Source organism: Thermobia domestica, chromosome 13, assembly GCF_964235325.1.
Source record: "Thermobia domestica chromosome 13, izTheDome1.hap1.1, whole genome shotgun sequence".
NCBI lineage: Eukaryota > Metazoa > Arthropoda > Insecta > Zygentoma > Lepismatidae > Thermobia > Thermobia domestica.
The window spans coordinates 94,601,903-94,627,668 of NC_137466.1; the positions used below are offsets into that span (position 1 = coordinate 94,601,903).

General features: G+C 35.1%; 1 protein-coding gene across 1 annotated transcript in view; it reads right to left on the reverse strand.

Annotated features, from left to right (window-relative positions):
• The window catches only part of LOC145669237 (uncharacterized), a 138,951-nt gene extending 115,666 nt beyond the window's left edge, over nt 1-23,285 (reverse strand). The window contains exon 1 of the mRNA XM_081737561.1: nt 23,095-23,285. Within this exon, the coding sequence (XP_081593687.1) occupies nt 23,095-23,185 (91 nt within the window). The 5' untranslated portion in view covers nt 23,186-23,285. The remainder of the gene's footprint in view (nt 1-23,094) is intronic.
• Between the last annotated feature and the right edge of the window lie 2,481 nt (nt 23,286-25,766).

Below are 25,766 nucleotides of genomic sequence, written 5' to 3' on the forward strand. Positions count from 1 at the left end.
CTCCTGCCATTGTCTACATATATTAGTGTGTTGTGTTAGTATAGGGCTTTTATGGATCACCCCATCAAAGTCATTATTAATATGATAAAAACTGTATCATTTTCATAATTATCATTCACCTTTTTATCCTATTTACCTTTAATGAAATAACTATAAAAGATAACATTTATAATATTATATTACTTTTATTTATTTAATTATTATGCAAATTATTAAAACCCTAACCATTTAATAAACAATTTATACCTTTTATGAAATAATCATAAAAGATAACATTTATAATATTATATTACTTTTATTTATTTAATTATTATGCAAATTATTAAAACCCTAACCATTTAATAAACCCTAGCCATTTAATAAACAATTTATACCATTAATGAAATAATCATAAAAGATAACATTTATAATATTATATTACTTTTATTTATTTATTAAAACCCTAACCATTTAATAAACCCTAACCATTTAATAAACAATTTATACCTTTAATGAAATAATCATAAAAGATAACATTTATAATATTATATTACTTTTATTTATTTAATTATTAAAACCCTAACCATTTAATAAACCCTAACCATTTAATAAACAATTTATACCTTTAATGAAATAATCATAAAAGATAACATTTATAATATTATATTACTTTTATTTATTTAATTATTAAAACCCTAACCATTTAATAAACCCTAACCATTTAATAAACAATTTATACCTTTAATGAAATAATCATAAAAGATAACATTTATAATATTATATTACTTTTATTTATTTAATTATTATGCAAATTATTAAACCATAACCATTTAATAAACAATTTATACCTTTTATGAAATAATCATAAAACATAACATTTATAATATTACATTACTCTTATCTATCCAACTATTATGTGAATTATCAAACTAACCATTTAACAAACACTTTATTACCTTTCTTTCTCAATATTTTTTCAACCAAATACTCATCTTTATATTTAGTTTTCAATAATTCTGGTTCATAAAATCTTCCTCTAACTTCTTCATTGTTTAAATCTTTAATTTTATATGTTGGTGGATTAGATGGTATAACCTCATTAATAACAAACACTTCTGCTGACCAATTTGGTGTATAACCTTTTTCAAACAAACCTTTAATTTTACTTATATGAACATAATCGCCAATCTTGTACTTTAACTTAACAGACTTATATTATTTCTTATATACTTTTTTCAATATCACATGCTCATTTTTCTTATTCACTTCTACAGGTTTCACACCAATTGTTCTATGTACTTTGTTATTATATTCATCAACCAAACCTTGCAATATTTTTTACCACTTATAATTACCTTGAACAGTAAATTTCTTCCACATATTTTGTTTAAGTGTTTTGTTAAATCTTTCAACAACAGAAGCTTTTTTACCACTATATGTTGAGTAATGATTGATATTGTTTTTTCTCATCAAATCTTCAAATTCTTTATTGTAAAACTCTTTCCCTTGATCAGTTTGTAAGTTACTAGGTTTTCTTACTTTTAACACTGATTCAAATGCTTCTGTAACATTCTTCCCACTCTTATCTTTAACAGGAACAGCAAATGCATATTTCGAAAACACATCTATAATCGTTAGCAAATACTTATACCCTTTATTTAATTTTGAAACACCTTTTAACACACCACTATCCATTTCCACAAGATCTGCTTGCCATAAGTCATCTATACCATTAACAATAACACTTAATCTAGGATAATTTTTTCTAGATGGTTTATGAATTTCTTCTATAATATCTTCTCTAATACCTTCACCTTCATATAGTCAATCACGCTTTTTAATGAATTGGGATTTATTAGTACCACATACAACACATATACCTTTCTTAACATATCTTCCACTCTTTGTCTGTTCTATTCTAATGGTATCTTTCTCTGTATCCGTTGATTTCTTACACTTAACACAATACATCCTATTTATTGTATAGAAAATCATTTAAGCTCTCTTTCTATATACATAATAACTTGCAATGGTTGCCCTTCTTCCATAGCTGAATTCTTATTTGCTTGAAATGTAATTATATTACCCTTTTTAATGTTTACAGGTAAATTTTCAATCAAAGTATCACCTAAATATATCTCTAAAAAGTATTTATCCAAACTTAATTCCATGTCCATTATTTTCCCATTATAGAGAAATTTGTAACCATTAGAGAGATTAAATATTCTAAAGATTGGTTCCTTAACATTTTTAGTAGGGATGGCCACAAAGTTCCGGTTCCGGCGGAACCGGTTCCGCGAGGAACCGGTTCTTGGAGATCCGGTTTTCAGAACCGGTTCTGGAACCGGTTCCGGGCCTGGATCCGAAAACCCGGTTCCAGAACCGGATCTTAGGAACCGGTTCCAGATCTGGATCTGAAAACCCGGTTCCAGAACCGGATCTTAGGAACCGGTTCCAGATCTGGATCTGAAAATCCGGTTCCAGAACCGGATCTTAGGAACCGGTTCCAGATCTGGATCTGAAAACCCGTTTCCAGAACCGGATCTTAGGAACCGGTTCCAGATCTGGATCTGAAAACCCGGTTCCAGAACCGGATCTTAGGAACCGGTTCCAGACCTGGATCCGAAAGCCCCCAAAGACCCGTAAATGAGGCATAAAGATCACCTTCAAAAATAATGCAAAGAGGACCATGCGCTTGTGCCTTCCTCTCCCAGACACGCTTGTGTCCCCAGAAAAAAAATTTTGGTCCACCAGTGGGTGTTTAGCCAAATGAGTTGGCCAGTTTGCCTGTTTAACCAATGAGTTTGCCACTTACCCAGTTTATTTAGCGAAATGAGACAAGCTGCCGCCGCCTGGGCGCCTGCCTGTCGCTTCCACCATTTCATCAAGCATACTGTTCACAGCTTGCCAGCAGCTCGGGTTTAGCGTAGGGATGGTCACAAAGTTTCGGTTTCAGCGGAACCGGTTCCGCGAGGAACCGGTTCTGTTTCAGAACCGGTTCCAGACCTGGATCCGAAGAACCGGTTCTAGACCTGGATCCGAAGAACCGGTTTCAGACCTGGATCCGAAGAACCGGTTCTAGACCTGGATCCGAAGAACCGGTTCCAAACCTGGATCCGAAAAACCGGTTCTAGACCTGGATCCGAAAACCGGTTCCAGACCTGGATCCGAAAAACCGGATCTTCTAGAACCGGATCCGTTCAGACCCGAAAACCGGTTCCACTATGAACCGGTTCTGGCCATCCCTAATTTTTAGCTCTCAATCGACATATTAAGAGTATAGTTTCCTTCTGCATAATCAATTTAGTAGTATCCATCCTAACCTTTTGAAAATCTTCTTTCTTTATATATGTGTCTTGTAATGTTTTTAATACATCTTCAAATTTGTTTCTATCACCTTCCAATTGACTATTAACATTACTATTTATTAAATCTAGCTGTTGTAAAGTTACTACATCTTGTTGGTCAATTGCATCACCTACATTAACAAGTCTTTTGTTTTTGAAATCAACCCATGTTATATTTGATGTAAAAACTTCACTTACATGATTGAGGTTTGTAGTCCTCCTTTTAGTATTACCAAAGATGTCTATATTTATTATATAACAATTCAAATTATTTAACAGCAAGTAAAACAGTTATACGAGCTCCACCAAAATCAATCAAATCACCATTCTCATCTTTAATTGAAACTTTCAAATTATTAAATTTATTGTGATGTATTGGGAAAAATATCTTTTCATTAGGTTCATATATAATTGGTTCTCTAAACTCTGCATTTGTTCTAAATGTTGCAATTAAGTCTGTTTCGTTGTGTGTTGTGTCATTGCGTTTTAAAATCATACCTTCTGCTAAATCACAGTGAATATTTATAGTATCAAACGGATGAAACATTGGTGGCTTATCTCCAACATGTTCTATATTATTAGTTAACTTTTTCTCACTAAAACCTAATACAGTATTAATGGTATCTAAGGTTATATCACAAACCTCACTAAATATTTTAACTCTATTTCTCTTCCTGTCTTCCGTAATTTCAAAAGTATCTTTGAATTCATCAGTGTAGAATGGAAGGTTTGATTTAATATATTCTTCTAATTCTTTTAAACTATATTGACCAGGTTGAACTATGGATTGTCTTGTAACTTCAGGTTCTTCACTGCAAAATGTTAATTTGTTGTTCTGTTCTGTAATGTTTGGTGTTAAGTATGTTGTGTAAAATCCTGCAACTGCTACTTCTAAATCGTTTTCAAATGGGTAATGCAATGACATGTTTAATACAGATGAATAACCATTTAAATTAAATACTTTCATTTATTATATAACAAATAACTAATATGGATAATTGGGATATTAAAGTAAGGTTAACAGAAGAAACAGCGAAGAGAAAGAGGAATGGTGAGTTGTTACCTGATGATATAAGATGTTTAATAGTTGGGCCTAGTGGATGTGGTAAAACAACGTTAATGATTGATAATTTTTTGTTAGCACCTAAATGGTTAAAATATGCAAATGTTTATATATATTCTAAAAGTTTAAATCAACCTAAATACCAACACTTAATACAACTTTTTCGAGATATAGAACGCAATATTAAAGATACAGTAGCAATAATAAAAGGAAACAATGAAGAGATTATTCCATTAGATGAATGTGAGGACTATTCTGTGGTAGTATTTGATGATTTCATATTAGAAGAACAAAACCACGTTAGAGAATATTTTACTCGAGGTCGTCATAAGGGTTTGAACTGTTTCTATCTTGGACAAACATATTCTAAAGTACCAAAACAATTAATTAGGGACAACTTAAACTTTCTTTGTATATTTAGACAGGACAATGTAAATTTAAAACATATATATGATGAATTTGTTGCATCTGATATGTCGTTTGAAAAATTACAATTATTATGTAGCAAGTGTTGGAGTGAAGAACATGGTTTCTTAACAATAGATATGACTAGGAAGGTGAATAATGGTAAATATAGAAATAAAATTAAAGAATTTCTAAAAGTGTAAACTAAACGTATATGAATGCAGGTGAACGTATATGTTATGTTATGTTTTGTTGTGTTATGTTATGTTTTTATTTTTTCTTTATATAATAAATGGATGTTAACAAAGCTAAGAAGTATATTAAGTTAAAAGAAGAACTTATTAAAAGATTCAAGGAAATTAAACAAAGTAATCGAAGTAAGTATGAGAAATTTAAAGAACAAGATCAGCCTGTTATTGATGCAATTAAAGATTTAGGGCAAGATATATCAAAAGTAGCAGAAGAAAATAAAAATCTAATTCAAGAGTTAGTTCCAGTTGTGTATAAAAGTGCGAGAGTGGATTCAAGCTTATTAGAAACACCGCCTATGTATGATAGTCCTATAAATGAAAGTGATACGCCTATAACAGAAGAAATAAAACACATGAAAAAACAAATTAAATATAAAGTAGAAAAAATAGAATCTTTAGCAACAACTCATTTTGGTAATATTGCCTCAAGATATTATGCAACTAGAGATGATAAAAGTTTTGGAATACAACCAAATGATGAAGATGGGAAAATTATACATATGATAGGAAATGCGGAAGTTAAAATTCATGGTGATGATTTAGTTATTAATAATCGACATTATACAGGAACAGAAGGTTTATGGGAATTATTGACAAAACATAATCCAACAAATTATAATGATGATGATCTAGAAAAATATAAACAAATAGTAATCGATTCTAGTGTTGCATTTCATAATAATGATCCAAGTACAAGAAAACAAAAATCTAGTAAAGGTAAAAAATATAAAGAACTTATCAAACCTATTTGGGATGATTATATAAAACCAACAACACCTTCAAAAAAGACACCAAAATCTGGAGAAGGAATAAAGGTATATAACGAATTATCAAAAGAATACATATGGATGGATGATGTGAGAAAACTGATTGATCGCTTGATTGTTATTGATGGGGAAGAAAAATCTGGAAATGATAACTTTTATAATGAGAAAGTAGGTATTATGGATATGATTAATTCTAAACTTGCACAATTTATACCTAATGATCCAAAAGGTATAGGTTATTTGATAAAGATTTTGAATACGCTGCCACCAAAATTTTGGAATAGTGAAAAGTATGGAAAAGGATTAGTAAATGATTTGATTAATAAACTTCCATTTGAGTTGCATATTCCAGGATTTCAATATTGTGGTCCGGGTACAAAACTTCAAGAAAGGTTAGAGAGAGGTGATGAAGGTATTAACACATTAGATGAGGCTTGTAAAGAACATGATATATACTATAGGGATAATAAAGATACAGAATCAAGACATATTGCAGATAAGGAATTAGAAAATAAAGCTTGGGAAAGAGTTTTTGATAAAGATGCTAATTTAATAACTGAAAAACTACCTGCTCTTGGAACTGCTTTAGTGATGAATACAAAAGTAAGATTTGGTTTAGGTTTATAAGTAATGAAAGTAAGATTTGGTTTATAAGTATTTTAGGTTTATAAGTATTTTTTAGATTTAGGTTTATATGTACTTTTTATGGAAATTTTTCATAAAAAGCTTTTAATTATATAATAAATATGCAGTTAAAAGGTTTTACATTTACGATTCCTAATCAGGAACTTAAACAATTAAATATAGATCACATTTTAACTAACAAGCAACTCAAACAAAAGGAAGCAAAACTAAGTAAAGGACAGTGTATGTCTCTATCTCTTTCTATACCACAACTTAAGAAAATAAACAAAGAAATGAAGGCAAATGATAATAAAGTTCATTATGGTGGTTTTATATTTACTATTCCAACGATTTTAGCTTTAATAGGTGCTCTAGGTTCTGTTGCTGGAGGTGCGGCTGCTATTGCTAAGACTGTAGATGATGCAAAAAAGAATAAAATGGAATTATAGGAACAAAAGCGACATAACTTAGCAATGGAAGAAAAACAAGGTGGTAAGCTTACAAAAAACGTAAACTCCAAAACAGTAAAGAAAAAGAAGAAATTAAACCTTTAAGTAATTTAGACCTAATACAACTTGTTAAAAAACTTAAGATAAGAAACTTTAGAGGTGTATTTATGAGTGATGAATTGCCTAAACAACCAAGGAAGAATGAGTGTGGTATTGTTAATTTTGATACGTCTAAAAATATAGGAACGCATTGGATTTGTTATTGGAAAAAAGGAAATAGAAAGTATGTGTTTGATTCATTTGGAGGTAATCCGCCAAAAACACTCGTAAAATATCTTGGTCATAATATAGAGTACAATAGCAGCCGTATACAACATTTTAACGAGATAATTTGTGGACATTTATGCATTATAGTGTTAAAAATGTTTACAGATGGGTATAGTTTTTCAGAAATTATTAGTCAGGTGAATAGGAATAAGGATATTTGGAGAAGTTATATTTAAGTTTTTATGGGTTTAATTCATATAACGATTACATTTATTTTTTTAATAATAAATATGGATAAGATAGAATCATATGAATTACAATCCTTTAAACCTAATCAAAAAACAATCGAGAATTTAAATAAGCCAAACAGGTCTATTGAATTTGATATTGACGTGGGTGATGGCTTCATACATCCTTATTATGCTGATATTTATGTAACTTTTGAAATTAGAGGTAGAGATGGTGATGGGGAATATACTACTGGTCAAAATATTAGACTTATTAATAATTTCTTCCCACATTTGTTTTCTCAAATTCAAGTTAGTAAGCATGGACAGGTATTGGATATTATTGATTATCCTGGTTTAACTTCAACAGCTGTAAACACATGTATGATTTCAAAACCAGAGGCAAATCACTATGATGAATGTGGATGGGAAGGAATTACGTGGGCAAGAACAGATGAAGAAATAGTGTTTTTGCTAAGACTTTTGCCAGGATTTTGTTCAGATTTTAAAGATATTATGTGGAAGGGAGGATTGAAATATACATTTAAAAGAAGTGGTTCTGATGATAATGCATTTGCTATTTGGAAAACAAAAAGGCAGGATGGAACATATGAGAATGATCAACCACATCCAGGTAAAATTAAGATTACAAATATGGAGTTAAGAATGCCTATTGTTAATTATGAACCTAACTATGCCACCTTGTTAAGATCTAATATGTTAAAAGAAGGTAAAATTTCTATTTCATTCAACACGTATCAATGTTTGCAGAAGACTGTTAGTGGCAAATATTTAGAATTCGATTTAACCACACAATTTAACTCAAGTGAATTTGATATGCCTAATTTCGTGATTGCCTTTTTTCAAACTGATAGAAATGATAATCAAGAAAGAGATTCAAGCTATTTTGATCATTGTAAAGTTCAGAATATCCATTTTCGTAATTCTAGAAATGAATCTTTCCCATTAGAATCTTTAAACTTAGATTTTGCAAAACATAAGTATTTGAAAGTTTATGAAATGTATACGGTATATAAGCGAGCTACAATTGGAAATACTGAGATGTTTTATTATCCTAAAGAATTTTTAGAAAATAGGCCGATGTTCGTAATTAACACAAGCAAGCATAAATCAGTAACTGTAAGTGATAGAACTAATTTGAAACTGACTGTTAATTTTGAAAGCGATGTACCAGATAAAACAATTTGCTATGTTGTTATGATTGGTAAGAAAAATTTAGAGTATGATGTTGAGAAAGAAAAAATAATTGAGAAGATATAAATCAATTAAATGTTTATTAGATTTGTTTAGTTTGTAAGTGTTTTTTGACAATATCATAAAAGACTTATTTAATAAAATGACTATTCCAGATAACATTCCACGTGAAAATTTAATTGTGTTAATTGAAGATACTATATTAAATCTTGAGAAGTTATTAATGAAAAACAAAAGGAAGTTCAAGAGAATAAAATGTGTTTATATTACTCTTATTACGTTATCAATTCTATTATCAGCTTCTACAGGGTTCATCAATGTATTTATTCCTGTTACAGTGTATTCAATTATTACAACTGCATTTGCTTCGGCTTCTGCTGTTATCACTGGCCTATCAACACGGTTTAATATAGCTTCAAAGAAAGAATATGAAAATATGTGAATCGAATTCGGCTGTTTAAAGATGAGCTTAATGTAATTAAGCTCATGAATGGTGAATTAACAGATGAAAATGTAAGAGATATTGTTAACAGAATCAATGACATACTTAATGAAATTCGAGGCTATTAGAAACTGATTTTTAAAAAGTTTTAATATAATAAATACGATGGCGAGTCATATTGAACTTTTAAATAAACTTGGAAGTCTTGAACAAAAACAGGTTATTGGATTAAGAGAATTAGAATTAAATACAGAATATAAGATTGTGAAAATGGAAAAGATTAAAACTAAGTTTGGAAAGAGTGTTTTAGTTGAATGTGAAGAGTTTAAGTTATTTCTTCCACCTAGATTTACAAAACACTTAACAGATAAAATGATTGATGAGATCGTTAAAGTTGGAATAAAAATCAAATACACTGGTTTAAAAGATAATTATCCAACTGTTGAGTTCTGTATGTGAATCCAAAAATAATAAAAATGATCAAAAATATGTCGTCAGAAGTAAAAAAATGGAGTGAATAGAATGGATCCTCGAAAGAAATTTATACTTACTAATAATTTCAATGTAATTGTAAAAAATGTGCAAACCGAAGTTCAAGTTGTTTTTGATATTAACGGCTGTCTATTCAGCTTGAATTATGATCAGTGGACAGAGTTTAAGAAGTCATTGTTTCCTATAGAGAACGAGGTTAGCAGAAGATTCCATTATCAGTATCCAAACTTGTAACTATCAATATACTAATTTGTAACTATTATGTAATTATGTAGAATTTAGTTAACTTTTATGGTAAAATCATAAAAGTGTTTTGTAATTTTATTTTACTAAATTTAGTGATTTTTATAACTAGATTTAGTGATTTTTTTGTTTTTGTAACTTGATTTAGTGATTTTTATAACCAGATTTAGTGATTTTTGTAACTAGATTTAGTAATTGAATGCATTAGAAGTTATTATGGTAAGATAGAAGTTATTTGAGATGTGATAGAAGTTATTTGGGGGATAAAAAGTGTTAAAAATTATTAGGGGGTAGATTAGAAGATATTTGGAAGCAGGGGTGCGCTATGTTATTGAGGGGTGGGGGTGAAAGTGCGCTAGAACATACATTTATCCCCTACTGGTAGGGGGTAATGACGTCATGAGTGTTTACCTTATGTTCAAAACTGTAACTGAAAGTAAGCAAAAAGACCTTAAGTATCAATTCATAAGCAAAAATATCTATCTGTATTACCACACAAATTTTAGATCGTGAAAATATATTTAATAAAGTTTTACTGAAATAATTGCACGTACAGCCTAAGCCAAAACGCGTTTTGCTTATTTTCTCTAAAGTATGTGAAATGGAGATAAGGCCTTTTCGCTTAGGGCAGATATACTGTATATGCCGCCTGGGAGCGAACGTGTTAAAGTTACGATCATAATCCTTAATCATTCGACGAAGAACTGTGGCTCTATTATGCCCTTCCACGTGGAGAAACCGAATTACGTCACGCAGTGCACGCGGTATGGCTTCACCCTCGCAATTTACAATTATTGAACACCAGTATCTGTCTTGGTATGGGGAACGTGCTATCTCCCAATGAACAGATTTGGCCAATCCGCGTTTCGCTATCTGAGGTTGTTATCCTCTGCTATCTTAACGGGGGTTACTGGGGTTACTAAAAAAGTAAAAGAAATGCTCTCATATTTAGATATTCATAATCCTTATTGTAAACGAAAGTCATGCTAATTAGTCTGTTAGTCACGCTAATTACTAATGCAGTTCAAGTCAAGCTAATGCTTTGAGGTTGAATATTTTGCTTCTGATAATCTCAATCAATCAGATCAAAATGAATCTTCCCAAACGCACCTGATATTGTTTTCTCATCAGTCAACATTCATTTATTCTTTTAAAAATGTAATATAAATACGATTTTTCAAAATATAATACTAATATTTCTGTCTCTTCAGTGTGACGTCAAATTAGTACTTTGTAATAAATGCATAACCATTATCATTGTTCCCGTCTATTGTTTCATTGTGCCCCGCGATTTGCATCCAATGAAACAAGAACAAGTCTTGAAAACATTCCTAATATTATATTTTGAGTTACGTTAGCGAATCACCATGGTGTACATAGAGTAAAGATAGTTGTTTCAAGAAATGCCGTTTGTATGACAATATCATAAGAAATAAATCTGATATTCTGAAATTTAACTATTTTGTTTCATCATGACTCGCTTTCCCTATAAATCAACTATAATAAAAAGATTCCGCACTCAGCACCGTTAATCCAAAGTGCAGGTCTAATGCTAAAGCAGGGATGCAAATAAGCAATAAAATTTTACTCGCCCAAGGAAAAGGCTACTAGCCTATATCCCACAATAGAAATAATTTACTTACCTTCGGTATTTTAAATGCTCGTCCGCACCGATAAACCACTCGCCCCGGGCGAGTGGTTATTTGCATCCGTGTTATGATTTTACATGATATTGCAGACTTCATGAATCTTAATACAGTTCTTTCTCTAATATGCAACAATATTCTTCTATTTCTTATGGTTATCAACTATATATATACTCGTGGTACAGGCGTAGCTTTACGTATACTTCAACCTATTCTAGAACTGAAGAGATGGCTATTTATATTGGGCAGTAAATAATAGATTAAGAAGTATCTCAATTATACTAGGAAGGACAAAGAAAGTCAGTATACGTACCCAACAAGTAAAATAATTACCTATTTCTTCTTCTGATTCTTGTATATTCGATGAGCTTCTAAATAGAAAGTACAATTTTCGAGTTATATCTAATCTAGAGATCAATTTTTGAATTTTTTAAATGAACATATATATTTTTTTTTCGAGAATCGACACGAGACAAGATTTGGTCTCAAATTTGAAAATGTACTTCTCGTCTCTTGAGCAACACACTAACACTAATTGATAAATATTAGGTACGTTGAAAAGTTCTACCCGTTTGCACAGGGTCGCTGATGGAAGGTGTTTTGACCGACGAGATGGCGCTTCTGGAATCGGTGGTCACGTCATCGAGAGAACAGTACAGCAGCAGCCAAGTTTGCCAAGTTATAATGACGGTTTATTGAGCTACTGAGTTCCGAGACTGGAAAGTCCCTTGCCTCGCATTGGTGGTAGAGATAAAATTGTGTAAACAGACAACTTAGAACTCATGATGGCCGGATACCGACGCCGACTCATTGAAGTCTTGTTTGTAGTGTTCTGAAAGCTTATCTTGAAGGTGAAAGCTGGTAAAGGAGGGAGATTGGACGATTTGAAGAGATGGCGGCCTGGGATTGGCTGGTAGTGAAGGGCCAATGAGAGTTAGCCAGTACACTGGCTCTAAAAAGAGTTTTGGTCATGTATATTGGAGTTATTCAATTAGTCTTGGAGATCTTCGAGAATTTCACAGAAGATGATGAGCTTAGTGAAAACATCTGGAGCTGTCTTGATTTCACGGAAACGTTTGTGAACGGCTTGAAGAGTCTCGGTAGTTGCAAATCTTGAAATAGATGAAGTAGGTCTTGCCAACTGACAGGTGTTTCTACTATAGAAGATGATGATGATTGAAATTGTGACGGCTTGAGTGAAGTACTTGCTTTCTCTGCATAGGAATGTTTTAGATTCTTCTTAGGTGCAGGTTCAGATGTGGATCCAGGCTGAAGGGGGGAAAGTCCTGAGGTTGAAGTAACTTGTCATGGGTAGATCTTTTTGACAATACGCGATGAATTGTCGGGCATCTGGAATAGTTTCCAGGGTGACCACCTCCACAGTTGGGGCATTTCACTGCACTGTCTTGACTCTTGCGGGTACATTCGTAAGTAAGATGGCCTCCGGCGCACTTGACGCAACGGGGATTGGCGTGGCAGGATGACTGGGTGTGCCCAAGGCGCTGACAGCGATAACATTGAAGATATTGTCTGGCTTTATACGGTTCTAGGCAGTGAGTGTGGACTAGTGGCTCGTAACTGAAGAGATAACTGAAGAGAGTGTTGTGCCGATCAAATGGAGACCAATAAGGAACACATCAGACACTGTTTACTGTATGAGTTCGATAAGGGCAGTAGTACGGCATTGGCCTGCCGCAACATGAGGCAAGTGTATGGTGAGGATGCAATCGAAGAAAGCACATGTCGTCGCTAGCTTCGGAAATTCAGAGATGGCCACAGAAGCTGTCACGATTAACCACGGTCTGGGCGTCCATCAGCGTATTCCCAAGAGGATCTGGATCACGCCCTAACAGTAAGGTCCGTTACACGTAAGTAAGGTTCGTCACGCGGAGATCCGCGTGGCAAGATTGTTCTATTGTTTCTTATGGGTGCATACATAGCCACGCGGAGGCCTCCGCGCGCGGAGCAGCCTCCGCGTGGCCTATCCGCGCTCCGTCCTCCGGATTTCAAAGTTGCATTTTAGTCTTCATTTACTGTCGATTTTTTAAAAAAGTCTTGTTCGTCTAATTTTTCAAGAACATCGTAAAAAAAATGTATTTACAAGACGTAACTTGCAAACAAATGGTCACTTGCACATGTGATATGTGAGGCGGAGGAAATTATATCGATAGTTAACATACACTACCTTGCGAAAACGTCTGGTAACGCGATTTATGACAAGACTTTTCTGTTTTAAAACACGAATAATAAAATATATATGTAGATTCCTCTGCATGCATTAATGCATTTTGTTCTAAATGGTAGAGAGAGAGAAAAGACGATTCTGAAGATTGGTTGTGGTTTAATTACCGTCTCGTATTTATACCGTTAGGTTAACCATGTAGAGGAAAATAAATGGATAAATCCGAAAAAAAAATGAACTGTATAGTGAAATGGAAGAAAGCGCCCGTTGCCTTCATTTAAGGTGCAATTCCAGGATTCATCTGGACTGACAGAGGAAAACACAGAAAACTCTCAGTCAAGATACTCTGTCCCGGGATTTGAACCCACCCTTCTTAACCTCGCATTCTTGCGAAATTAGAGGACAGGTGACAGCGCCTCATCCAAAGAAATGAAAGTATTTTGTCTCTTCAACAGGAAATTGTGAGTTGCGGGTTGACTAGTGTCATTAGAAGCTTCAGTTTATTCAATGATTGTTGTGTCTTTATACAGAGTAAGCTTGTAAGAGACAAAACTTAAGGAAATGAAATATTTAGTTTAACGTCCCACTATTATGCATCAAGGGTAAAGGAGAGGTGATGATGAGAAATGAATGAAACGGTGGAATGAAGAAAGTGGGAGGAAGGGAAGAACCCCAGGAAAACCCACGCACACGGTGTTTGTCCACCACAAAAGTCACTTGGCGCGAGCTGGGATCGAACCATGGACCTCACGCACCAGAGGTGAACGCTCTACCACTGAGCCACCGTGGCAAAGCTTAAGGAAAGACTTGGCTGAATTGACATTCAATGAGTATATAATTCACCTTGGCAGCAGGGGCCGCGATGGCTTAGTGGTAGAGCGTTCACCTCTGGTGCTTGGGGTCCCGGGTTCGATCCCAGCCCCCGCCAAGTGAACTTTGTGGTGGACAAACACCGTGTGCGTGGGTTTTCTCGGGGTTCTCCCGTTTCCTCCCACTTTCTTCACTCCACCATTTTATTCATTACTCAACATCACCGTCTCCTTTAGCCTAACCAGCATAACCGCGAACATAAAACTCAAAGATTTCATTTCATTTTTTCACCTTGGCAGCAGAATCATTTGCTCAATACGTGCGATATTCACTGGTGTGACTGCAGTCGGGCGAATGTGTCCATTCGCTACATTTGTCACCAGCTCCCGTCCTTCGCGAAACTGTTCACACCATTCGTAACTCTTGTTCGTGACATCGTTTGTCCACCATACTGTGCTTACAATCTTCTGAAAATCTTAGCTGGTTTAACTTTCTCCTTCACAAGAAATTTGATTACACAGCGCTGCTCCACAGCCACAGACACACTGCTTGCCGTCATGTTCACTGCAACAGCTGCGCACGCGCCAAATACACCATGCCGGGTGCTAGTTACTCGAAAAGGAATACATTACGTCACCCGCAAGTTTCATTATGATCTGGATATTCATTGATTATTTACGTACGAAAAACCCGGTCAACCTTGAACGACCCTCGTCTCTGAAGAAACCGTTAGGCTATATAGAGTCGTCATCCTATCTTCTTTAGTCGTTTTAATATATATATATATATATATTGTAAATTTATTGTTTTTACCGAATTTTTCAAATTTGAATGGCGATGCGCAGTGAGTTTTTTATTGTTTATACCAGTGCCATTCAATCTTTTTTTTCTCGCGTACCAGTAGACACAGTTTGCCATCCCATTGTGTACCCTTGAAGCTGTTTAAAATAAATTAAGTCGAAATTAACTTATTAAACTTATTAACACATGTTGTGTATACGGACTTTAGATGTAATTATAAAGACTACAAACTACATGACTGTTTCTTTTTCTTGTCAAGTTTCCAATGATTTACAGAGGTATAACAAATGGATTCATGCGTAGGGGGTAGTGCTCTCAACGGGTCGGGTCGGGTCGGTCTTCAACCCGACCCGACCCGACCCGTGACCCGAATTGACTGACCCGACCTGATCGGACCCGGCCCGACTGACCCGAACCGTGATCCGATCTGATTGACCTGACCCGAGCTGACCCGGTTGACCCGACCCGAATAATCCGACCCGACAACCCGACCAGAGCTGACCCGATTGACCCTACCCGAGTTGACCCGATTGACCCGACCTGACAACCCGACCCGAGCTGACCCGACTGACCCGACTGACCCGACCCGACAACCCGACCCGAGTAGCCTGATCCGACAACCCGACCCGAACTTGCCCGACCCGAGTTGACCCGACCCGTTTGAGAGCACTACGGTCACGACACTCGGTGAACGCCAAAATGCACTCACATTGGGAAACTAGTTTTAAAAGTATAATTTTAGAAAATAAAGCATAAAGTATAATTTAAAATATATAGCACAATTCTTGGAAAATTCTCTTTAACTGAAAGTTTAACATACTGTGTTAATATTTTTTAAAGCCAATATTTACAATGCAAAATCATTGAGAACATGACAATGCAACAATGAAAAGCTTATTTTCATTTCTGTAAACTTTTCGGTGTAATCCTTTGATGTGTAGAAAAGAAAGTAAAAGAAGAAATTTTTCCGCCAACAATGAATAGAACTCCATACTATATTGTTACAGTGACGACGCCAGCTTTAAGTTCTTAGGGAGGCAAAGGAGGGGCAGATACATTTTCGGGGGGCGGCTATTTGCCATACCAAAAATGACATATTTATTACGTTTGACTTATTTTACATTACATTGTGTATTTCGTTGCTGTTTTTGTTATATCTATATGATTATAAATTAAACTTATTTCAAATAAAATTTGTAACTAACAAACAAGTAACGTCTGCACATGAAATATTTTTCAATGAAACTTTTGAAGCCTAAACATAAATTGAATTACTTTCGCGTATGCTACAAATAACACATTCGTCTATATGCTACGTCTCTCTCTCTCTCTCTCTCTCTCTCTATATATATATATATATATATATATATATATATATATATATATATATTATATATATATATATATATGTGTGTGTGTAGAAAGAGAGAGCCAGAGAGAGAATTTACGAGGAGCTGCTGAAAATGTCGTAGTCCAATCCAGAAGGAGTGTAGGTACTAGGTAGAAAAATGAAACCGTAGTTTAGAAAAACATATCTCTGTATGTACAAATATAAATTTTCATATTAATAATGAAATTCTTATTGTTTCCCAGGCCTCTGAAGTGATTATGTGTGCCCAAACAGATAATTTCACGAACATCCTTACTGTTATAACATTTTTGTTCCACCAAGGAAAGTCACCGAAGTAAATTAATTAGGAAATCAGTGAAACACCACGGGACTCTCCTCCGTTATATGTACCGTGTCATGCGAAAACGAACTAAGCGCCACTTTCGTACTTTTGAGAAAATTACGTTTAAAGGTTGATGTCCAGCATTAGTGTAGCCGTAATCAAAAGTGAAATTATGTTTCTTTTTTTGGAAAGGTGTTGGTTTCCCTCTCTTTTCGATTGTGCAAAACGTTCTAATGCTTATCAGGAACCAATCGTCGCATTTACGTGGATTTTCAAAATTTGGCGCTTAGTTCACTTTTGCATAACACGGTACATATATAGTGGTGAAGAAGTAACTGGCTTAGTATAAACGTAGCAATTTCTCAACAAATTATGCTTTACATCCAGGATGATTAAAAGCAATGAATCTCCCTGGAATCATAGATGCAATTTGTGACATTATTCTTGAAAATTGCAGTATTTCAGCCAGTGGGGGATATAGCCCGGGGCCGGAGGGCCTAGGCCACCCCAGTTTTTGTGTGACAAAAATAATTTAAGCTATTTATATTTATTATAATCTGAGGTCTGCACCCCGCTTTCTCAGTTTTTACCTTCTCAGCAAAACTTGTGTCAGGGATTCTGGGCATTTCTTTGGAACTCGTCGGTAGCATAATTCAGAATGGCTTGGGTATGCGCAAGTTCTCGGCATAATGGGTTCCCAAAATATATGTCAGGAGAATAAAAGGGTAACGGCATTAAGAGAAGTATTCTTCCAATTTGACCGTAATGCTGATCAATTTCGCTGACGAATAGTAACCATAGATGAAATATGGTTATACCGCTATGATCCTGAATCGGAACAACAGTCAATGGAGTAGTAGCACTCATTTCTCCATCGCCCCAAGAAGTTCAAGACATAGAAGTAGGTTGAGAAACTGTTTTGAACATTCTTCTGGTATAAGTATGGAGTGGTAGACTACCTCCTCAATGGTCAGATATTTAATCCAGAATCTCTCCATTACTTACAAAACTGAAAGAAAAATTCAAAGTTCAACGCTGCGGAAAATGAAAAGAAAGGAATTCTGTTCCTTCAGGAGAATACACCTGTCCATCAAGCCCCTGCGATAGAGACCTGCACGGGCCGAATATTTCGGCCCGAGCCCAATCCAGCCCGAACGTACCTAGGCCCGACCCAGCCCGGGCCCGAAAAGTTTAGGAGATTTTCGGCCCGAGCCCGGCCCGGGCCCGGTAAATTTTAAAAGTTTTTGGCCCGACCCCGGCCCGATAATTTTTTAAAAAATTAGCTCGAGCCCTAATCTTTCTCAAAATTTAGTACTAAATTTGACCTAACCTCAGAAACCTTTTCTAAACTCTGGTTTACAACCTGACGCTTGCCTCCCAAATGGTACCATTGCCTCCTAGAACTTTGCCTGTCATCGAGAGAACAAAAACTCCATTTCCTGTAACGAAAATCTAACTTAATTGATTTTTAGCATAAAGTGAAAATGGCAATATTGTTTAGCGACATGCACCCCTTCTTGTTATATCTTGAGTTCAGTGAAGGTCAAGGTCACAGCTCAATTTACCGCATAATGCCTGCAATCCTCTATAGTGAAAGTGGAGCCGCTAAGCAACACAAACTGTAAATAGCTATTGCATTATTTGTAACATTTTTCACGGACACACTTCTTCAACATTTGGCTTTATTCCAATTATCGTTTAACGAAAGTCAATAATTATTAAAGAATTGCAATTGATCAGCCCCAGCCCAGCCCGACCTGAAGAGAAATCAGTGTCGGCCAGCCCAAGCCCGGCCCGGCCCAAAGAAATATCAGTGTCGGCCCGCCCAAGCCCGGCCCGGGCCAAAGAAATAACAGAGTCGGCCCGCCCAAGCCCGGCCCGTGCAGGTCTCTACCCTGCGAACATAACTGACATTGCATAATCTAGGATTTCAATGTCTAGATCATCATTCTTATTCCGCAGATTTAGCTCCGTCTAACTATTACGTGTACTTATTTCCCAAACTTAAATAACACTTGAAAGACGCCATTTTAGATCTGATAGGGGTAGTGCTACGAACAGTGGTGCGAGGAAATCTACATTTTTTTAACTTTTCTGCAAAAGCTGGAGCACTGTACAAGGTAGTATATTGACTCTCGGGGGAAGAGAAGAAGAAGTAAAACTTCACCAATCCACGTGCACTCCTTCTGGGTTGGGCTACGAATTTTTCAGCAGTTCCTAGTCAATATGGTAGACGTCACGTCAGTACTTTGAAACAAAATAAGTAAAGGAGCACTAGTATAAACCAATTACTAACTAAAGATCAGCACTCTGACAATACATTTTATTGGGAATCAATTTCATTCCATAATTTTATTATTATCATTTGCAGGAAGGGAAAACACAACTCTTTTTATCTCCTTCAAAAAATTAAGCCCTGGTAGTTGCAAACTAAGCTGTTATAAGCACATCCTCTGAATATTGGAAGCCGAGAATAATGTTTCAGAAAAAAAGAAGTTTTAAATAAAACAAAATATGAAACTGAAAACTTCAAACCTGGACAAATACAAACAAGTTACGTAACTGGTTTTACCTTTCTTCTGTTTCCAATCGAAGTTGATCCAATGAGAAGAAAACAAGTCGACTAAATCTACTATTGTTCGCTAGGCACAATTATTAAAAATCATAAGAAAGAAGTATAACTAAAATTTACCTCAAAAGGGGCTAAATTAGAAAACAGAAATATGCGTGTATACCCAGACGCTCAAAGAAGAAAGCGTGAGGATTAATCTGCCACATAGTAAATTCATGGAAAGTAGACTACAATTTGTCAATGAGATTGGTTATGATACTGATATATAATACTACATGAAGAATGTTTAAAGATTGTACGAGTCTGGGGGGGCAGTCTAGGTGGCAGTCAGGGGGGCAGAAGTAGCTACTAGGGGGGCGCTCGCCCCCCTTGTCCCCCTCTGGCGTCATCACTGTATTGTTATGTTTACTTTTTGAACTTAAGCACTTTCTGTACTTTTTGGTGGCATCTTTTACTTTCCCTTTCTGTATATATGTACCTGTAAGGCGCACACAAATGATAGAAAAAATTTCTTCGAGCAAAGCACATCTCTTTACAATGAATTAAGTAGAAAGTTCATTAAATATGAGAGAAACTAGATGCAAAAAAATATCAATAAATAGATCAAGATATTTAGAATATTTGATGTATAATAAATATACATTATACACGATTAATGTAAAATAATCATTGAAATTAACAATAAAGCATAATTTTAAAAAAGCATAATTAAACAAGAAATAAAGCATAATGTGGGTTGCTCTAACAATTAAGTTGTATGAAGACGAGAAGAAAACGAAAGCTGATTCCTTAACGAATTTCGTTGATCTTCTTTGTGTCTACAAAAACGCATTCTTAGAAACCTACAAGCTAGGTATCATCTCTGTGATTATATCAGTTTCTAGTGCTACATGTGAAAGGTCATTCTCTTCTTTGAAAAGATTAAAGACTTGTATACGCAAGTCAATGACTCATGATAGGTTGAAAAACTTAGTGTTACTTTATATTGAGAAGAAAATTGCTAAATCGTTAGATCTTTAACAAGTTGTGGATATGTTTGCTGCTGCCCACACGAATAGAAAGATCCTCTTCAAGTAGAGGCATGAACCTATAAGTTATTTTCTTTACCTGTAAAAGTGTATTTGCTTCCACTTAAGTCAACCAGCTACAAATATTTTAAACGCCATGATTAAATAACTATTTACTTATATTAGAAATCAATTGCATTAATGAATCTAGTTGTTTGAGGTACTAAATTCTTATATTTTCACTGTTTTCCAAAGAGTAAAATCATGAACATTAAAGAAGATGGAAACATTCACCTTGAATACACACACACACACACACACACACATATATATATATATATATATATATATATATATATATATATATATATATATATATATATATATATATATATATATATATATATTGGAGATGTCCCCCTCAAAATCCTCTTGGGCCCTTCATTGCCCCCCCCCCTGAAAAAACTCTAGCTACGCTACTGGACACCATGCACCAGAGATGAATTCTCTATCACTGAGCCACCGCGGCCCTGCTTGGGCTTGGTCGTCCATATCCAATCTCTCTTTTGGCGTTGCTTAAACAACTTCTAGTTTTGTTCTAAATCCAAACTCCATATTGGCGTATTAATATTACAGTCGATTGGTAAAATCAATCTTCCACATTTAAAAATTAAAGTACACACAAGTAGAAAAATAAGCATTTATCATAAAAACACTAGCTGCAAGTGTTCAAAATAGATTTATGGTTTCTATAAAATCAATTGAAAATTGCTATTTTTAATTAGGCAGCTAGTGAAAAACAGCAGCTTTCGACTCCAGCCGAGTTTAAACTCAACCTAAACTGAGTTGATCAAAGTGAACTGACCGGACTGACCCGACCCGACAACCCGACCCGATAACCTGACCCGATAACCCAACCCGAGTGACCCGACCCGATAACCCGACCTGAGCTGACCCGATTGACCCGACCCGAGCTGACCCGATTGACCGGACCCGAGTTGACCCGATTGACCCGACCCGACAACCCGACCCGAATAACCCGACCCGATTAGCCTGACCCGACAACCCGACCCGAGCTGACCCGACTGACCCGACCCGATAATCCGACCCGAGTTGACCTGACCCGACCCGAGCTGACCCGTTTGAGAGCACTAGTGGAGGGGATCTGAGACTGTATGCAATGAATGTTAACCGATTACTTGGAAATATTAGACACGCGTGACGTAATCTCGAAAAGCGTCCATTGCAAAGAAAAAATCTCCAACTATGATCATTCAATAAATATTCGCAATTTGCTTATTTTAGGATTACGTACCCCCAGAAACATCTTCGCATACCCCTGGGGGTACGCGTACCCCCGGTTGAATAGCACTGGTCTATACCAATGGCAACTTTCGCGCACTATAGCGTTAAGAAAATTTTAAAAAAATCTTTTTCGAACCACCCTTCTCTCAGTCTGTAGATGAAATTTAAAATTGAATTTCCTGAGTTGCATGTGTAGTGATCTTAAATAGGGATATACCTTTATTTTCTATTTAGCTGTGACTTGTACAACCAACGAACTATCCACACTGCTGCGCATATTACCATAATAGTCTTGGAGCAAATAAAAAAAAAGAAGTTAAAACACACACATATAAATCAATACAATTGTCTCGATTGATAGATGCGTTCACAATTGTTAAAAGGTGTACTTAAAAACAGCAAACATTGTTTCTGCTTTGAAAAGGACAAACATGGTTTCGCTTATAAAACCGCAAACATGATTTCGGACGGCTTTCGATTTAGAAAATAGCTTTTGCGGTTTCGGTTTTGAAAACCGCAAATGTCACAAAAAATCGACAGCACTAGTAAGTACGTCGTTCGTTGCCCAATCTGATGCAGTTTATGGATCGTATTCTGCTGGAATAGATTAACTACTTATATACAGGGTGAGCACAAAGCTACTTTCCCCAAAACAAGTATTCCTTACATATTGGGGAAAGTGACTTTATACCCACCCTGTATCAATGCCGTGCCATGGAAAATCAGCACCCAGGGCGAGAGTATACGACGGCACCCCCATACATACGAGTGAGGTCGACAGACCAGCCGCATGGTTGGCACGAAGCGTAAGAAAATTTAAAAAAAAACTGCGTTTCCGTTGATTTTGAGCACATTTTATTAGTTTTTCCTTCCATTTTATATATGTGCACATACATTTTTCCAACATGAGTAACATTATAGGACCACTTGCTAAAGCAGGAGGAGGATTTAAGTACATACTAGTTTGTGCTAATATGTACTAAAATATTTCAAGTAATCTTTCCTGTGTCTTTTTCTTTCCTTCTTTTCTTTTCTTTTTCCTCCTGAATTTTCGCCCCCTTACGTCGGCGCCCGTGGCCGTTTCCCCACTCTTCCCCTCTACGGCACGGTACTGTCCTGTATGTAATGTATACTACAGTATCAACTAGCTGAATGCTATCTATTGTTGTTTGATTTGTCTTAACAGTAACATACATACTAAGTGTAACTGATTTATTAAAATTAAATCCATTATATTTCTTGCTCCATTATTCCTGTAATAAATATCTGCAATCCCAAATATGAAAATTAATCTAGTCAAACAAATAAAAAATATGAATAATACTACCTTTGTTTTGAAGTCCATGAATGTAATTTAAAGTAAGAGTAAAAGCAATAAAAACTAGTAGTAGTACAGCTCCATTTGGTTGCAGATTCATGCTGAATTCAGGGAATCGAAATTTTTCGTGCGTTTAAAATAACTTGCTTCAAACAAAAGGTAAAGCAAATAACTTGCAATCACTCCATTACGATAAACTAACTAATGTCTGTGGCACCTGTTAACCGGATAAGTTTTTTTTTTTTTTTTTTTTTTGTATTTCTTTGATATCACGATGAATAATCTTTTACAGAGATATTGCTTTCTTATCATAGAGAACAGGTGTGCATCAACGGACATGCTTCTTTTTCATTGTTCGAAATCTCTTTATCACACGTTTACAGATAAAATCATTTCTTAAATAAAATGCTAACTATCTTATACAAATGTAGTAAATCAAGTTAAGACTTTTTTAGTTCATGAGATAACCAGACTCGACTTGAACTAAGTGTGTTAAAGCAATACTTGTAGGGTTTGTGGTCCCATTACATACACCTGCTTCCTTCCCTGATATTCGTTGCCATTAAGTTAAGAAACAAATAAATATTTTATCTTGATTGTGGGACTTAATTACTAGATATATATTCCCTGATGTTTACCATTATGTTAATAAATGGCCGTCTCTATTACTTTTAAAAAGATATCGTATCTAGACAATCCTAATTGAAACGAGCATAGTTGAGCCTCTAACTTTGATTCAATCGAAATTTACAAAGACGAATCGTAAGTCTTGCAATATTTCCACAATCCGAACAGTAAGCACATGTGAACGCCGTGTTTGGCTGTAAGTATAAGATGAAACTGGATATGGTGGATATTTAAAGGGCATGGAGGAATACAACGTCTTATTGTTTTCATTGTTGACATAGGAAAAGATCGAATCGGAGGTGAAGGGGGGCTAGTGTGTAGTTAGTCCCCCTACTAAAAATAGCTTAAATTTATGTTAGTAACGCTGATCAAACGTTAAAAATTGTTGATCATACCTGATCAAACGATGATCAAACAATTTATATAAGAAAAGATCGAATCGGAGGTGAAGGGGGGCTGGTTCCCCATTTTGTAACCCTTATATCTCTGTTAGTATAGTTGATCAAACGTTGAAAATTGTTGATCAAACCTGATCAAACGATGATCAAACGATTGGCGTCGAAAATTTTCAAATCGGAGGTGAAGAGGGGGATAGCGTGTAGTTAGCCCTCCTACTAAAAATAGCTTATATTTATGTTAGTAACGCTGATTAAACGTTAAAAATTGTTGATCATACCTGATCGAACGATGATCAAACGATTTACATTAAGATAATTTTAAATTTAGCTCGAGGGGGGCTAACTGTACGCCGGTCACAATTGTCCTCACTATTGAATTTAAAATCAATCGAGGACGAGAAAATTATCTTTCCCATTTCCACCTCCCTATGTAAACTATGTTTCACTCTTACTATTTAAAAAATATTCCATTTTGACACAACGTGGTGTGTATATTTGTTGAATTTTCACACCATGCCCAGTGCTTGAAGTTAGACAAAAAAAAAGTCATTTTACTCACTTCACCCCACACACTTCGTTTTTTAAAAAAGAAAAAACGTCGCTCTAGTGTTAGTAAGATAAAATCGTTCAATTTTGCAAAAGTTGTGGCTGGCCGTTTTTGATGTAAGTCGTTCCTAACTTCACTGACGTGTTTCTCAATACGAAAGTTAGCTTCATGCGTTAGACAAACTCTCAACGCTAAAAACGACTCTGCATGGGTCCCCAAAAATATTAAAATTATGTTTGGGATGCTGTATAATTATTTCGTAACTAAGGTAATTTTCATTCCACCAAATTTCTACTAAAAAACTGTTTTTTAAAATCTTTCCTCCCACCAATTTCAACACTTTCTTTTCACGTAATAATAATAATAATAATAATACACCCTTAATGTGTTTGTTATACGGCACCCGGGACATACACTGCGTAACTCATTTCCTAGTTGTGGGCTGTAACTTCATCGGATTATAACCTATTTCAGAAGTTTTATTATTATTATTATTATTATTTGGGCAATTCTTGCACATTTTCGACATGACTCTGAATTTATGAAGCGAAAAATTAAATATTAAATAACGTCTCACATATGACTTCGCTGTGTATACTCAAGGAGACGATGGCGTGGGAGACCCGGTTTCGATTCCCGGCGGGAGCTCATGTGGTTCGGATTCCATGTTAATCAGTAGGTCCACGTCTCATATAGCCTCGCTGCTGAACGGGACGCTAAACTAAAATCAACTCAACTCAACTTAAGGAGACGGAGGATAAATAGAAGTGAATAATGATACAAAAATTGATGTATTGAAGAAGTGTTAATAAATAGTATATAGTCAGCAAAGAAAATCCACCGAAACGACGTTTTTATTATTATTATTATTGTCACAAACTCATATCTTCTAAGAGCGACCCAGGGATTTGTCACATTAGAGGCGAATGTTTTTGGCACAAATAATTATCCCTCCAAATTTATTATCAAATGAGTAAAAGGGTATTCACTGTTAATGAATCAGATAAGTTTGAGGTGAAAGTAATTTTATTCATTGATATGAAAAAAGAGCTATATCCATTCTTCAAGTTCTTGGTAAAATCTGAAATGGTTGTACGTTTCAGAATAAT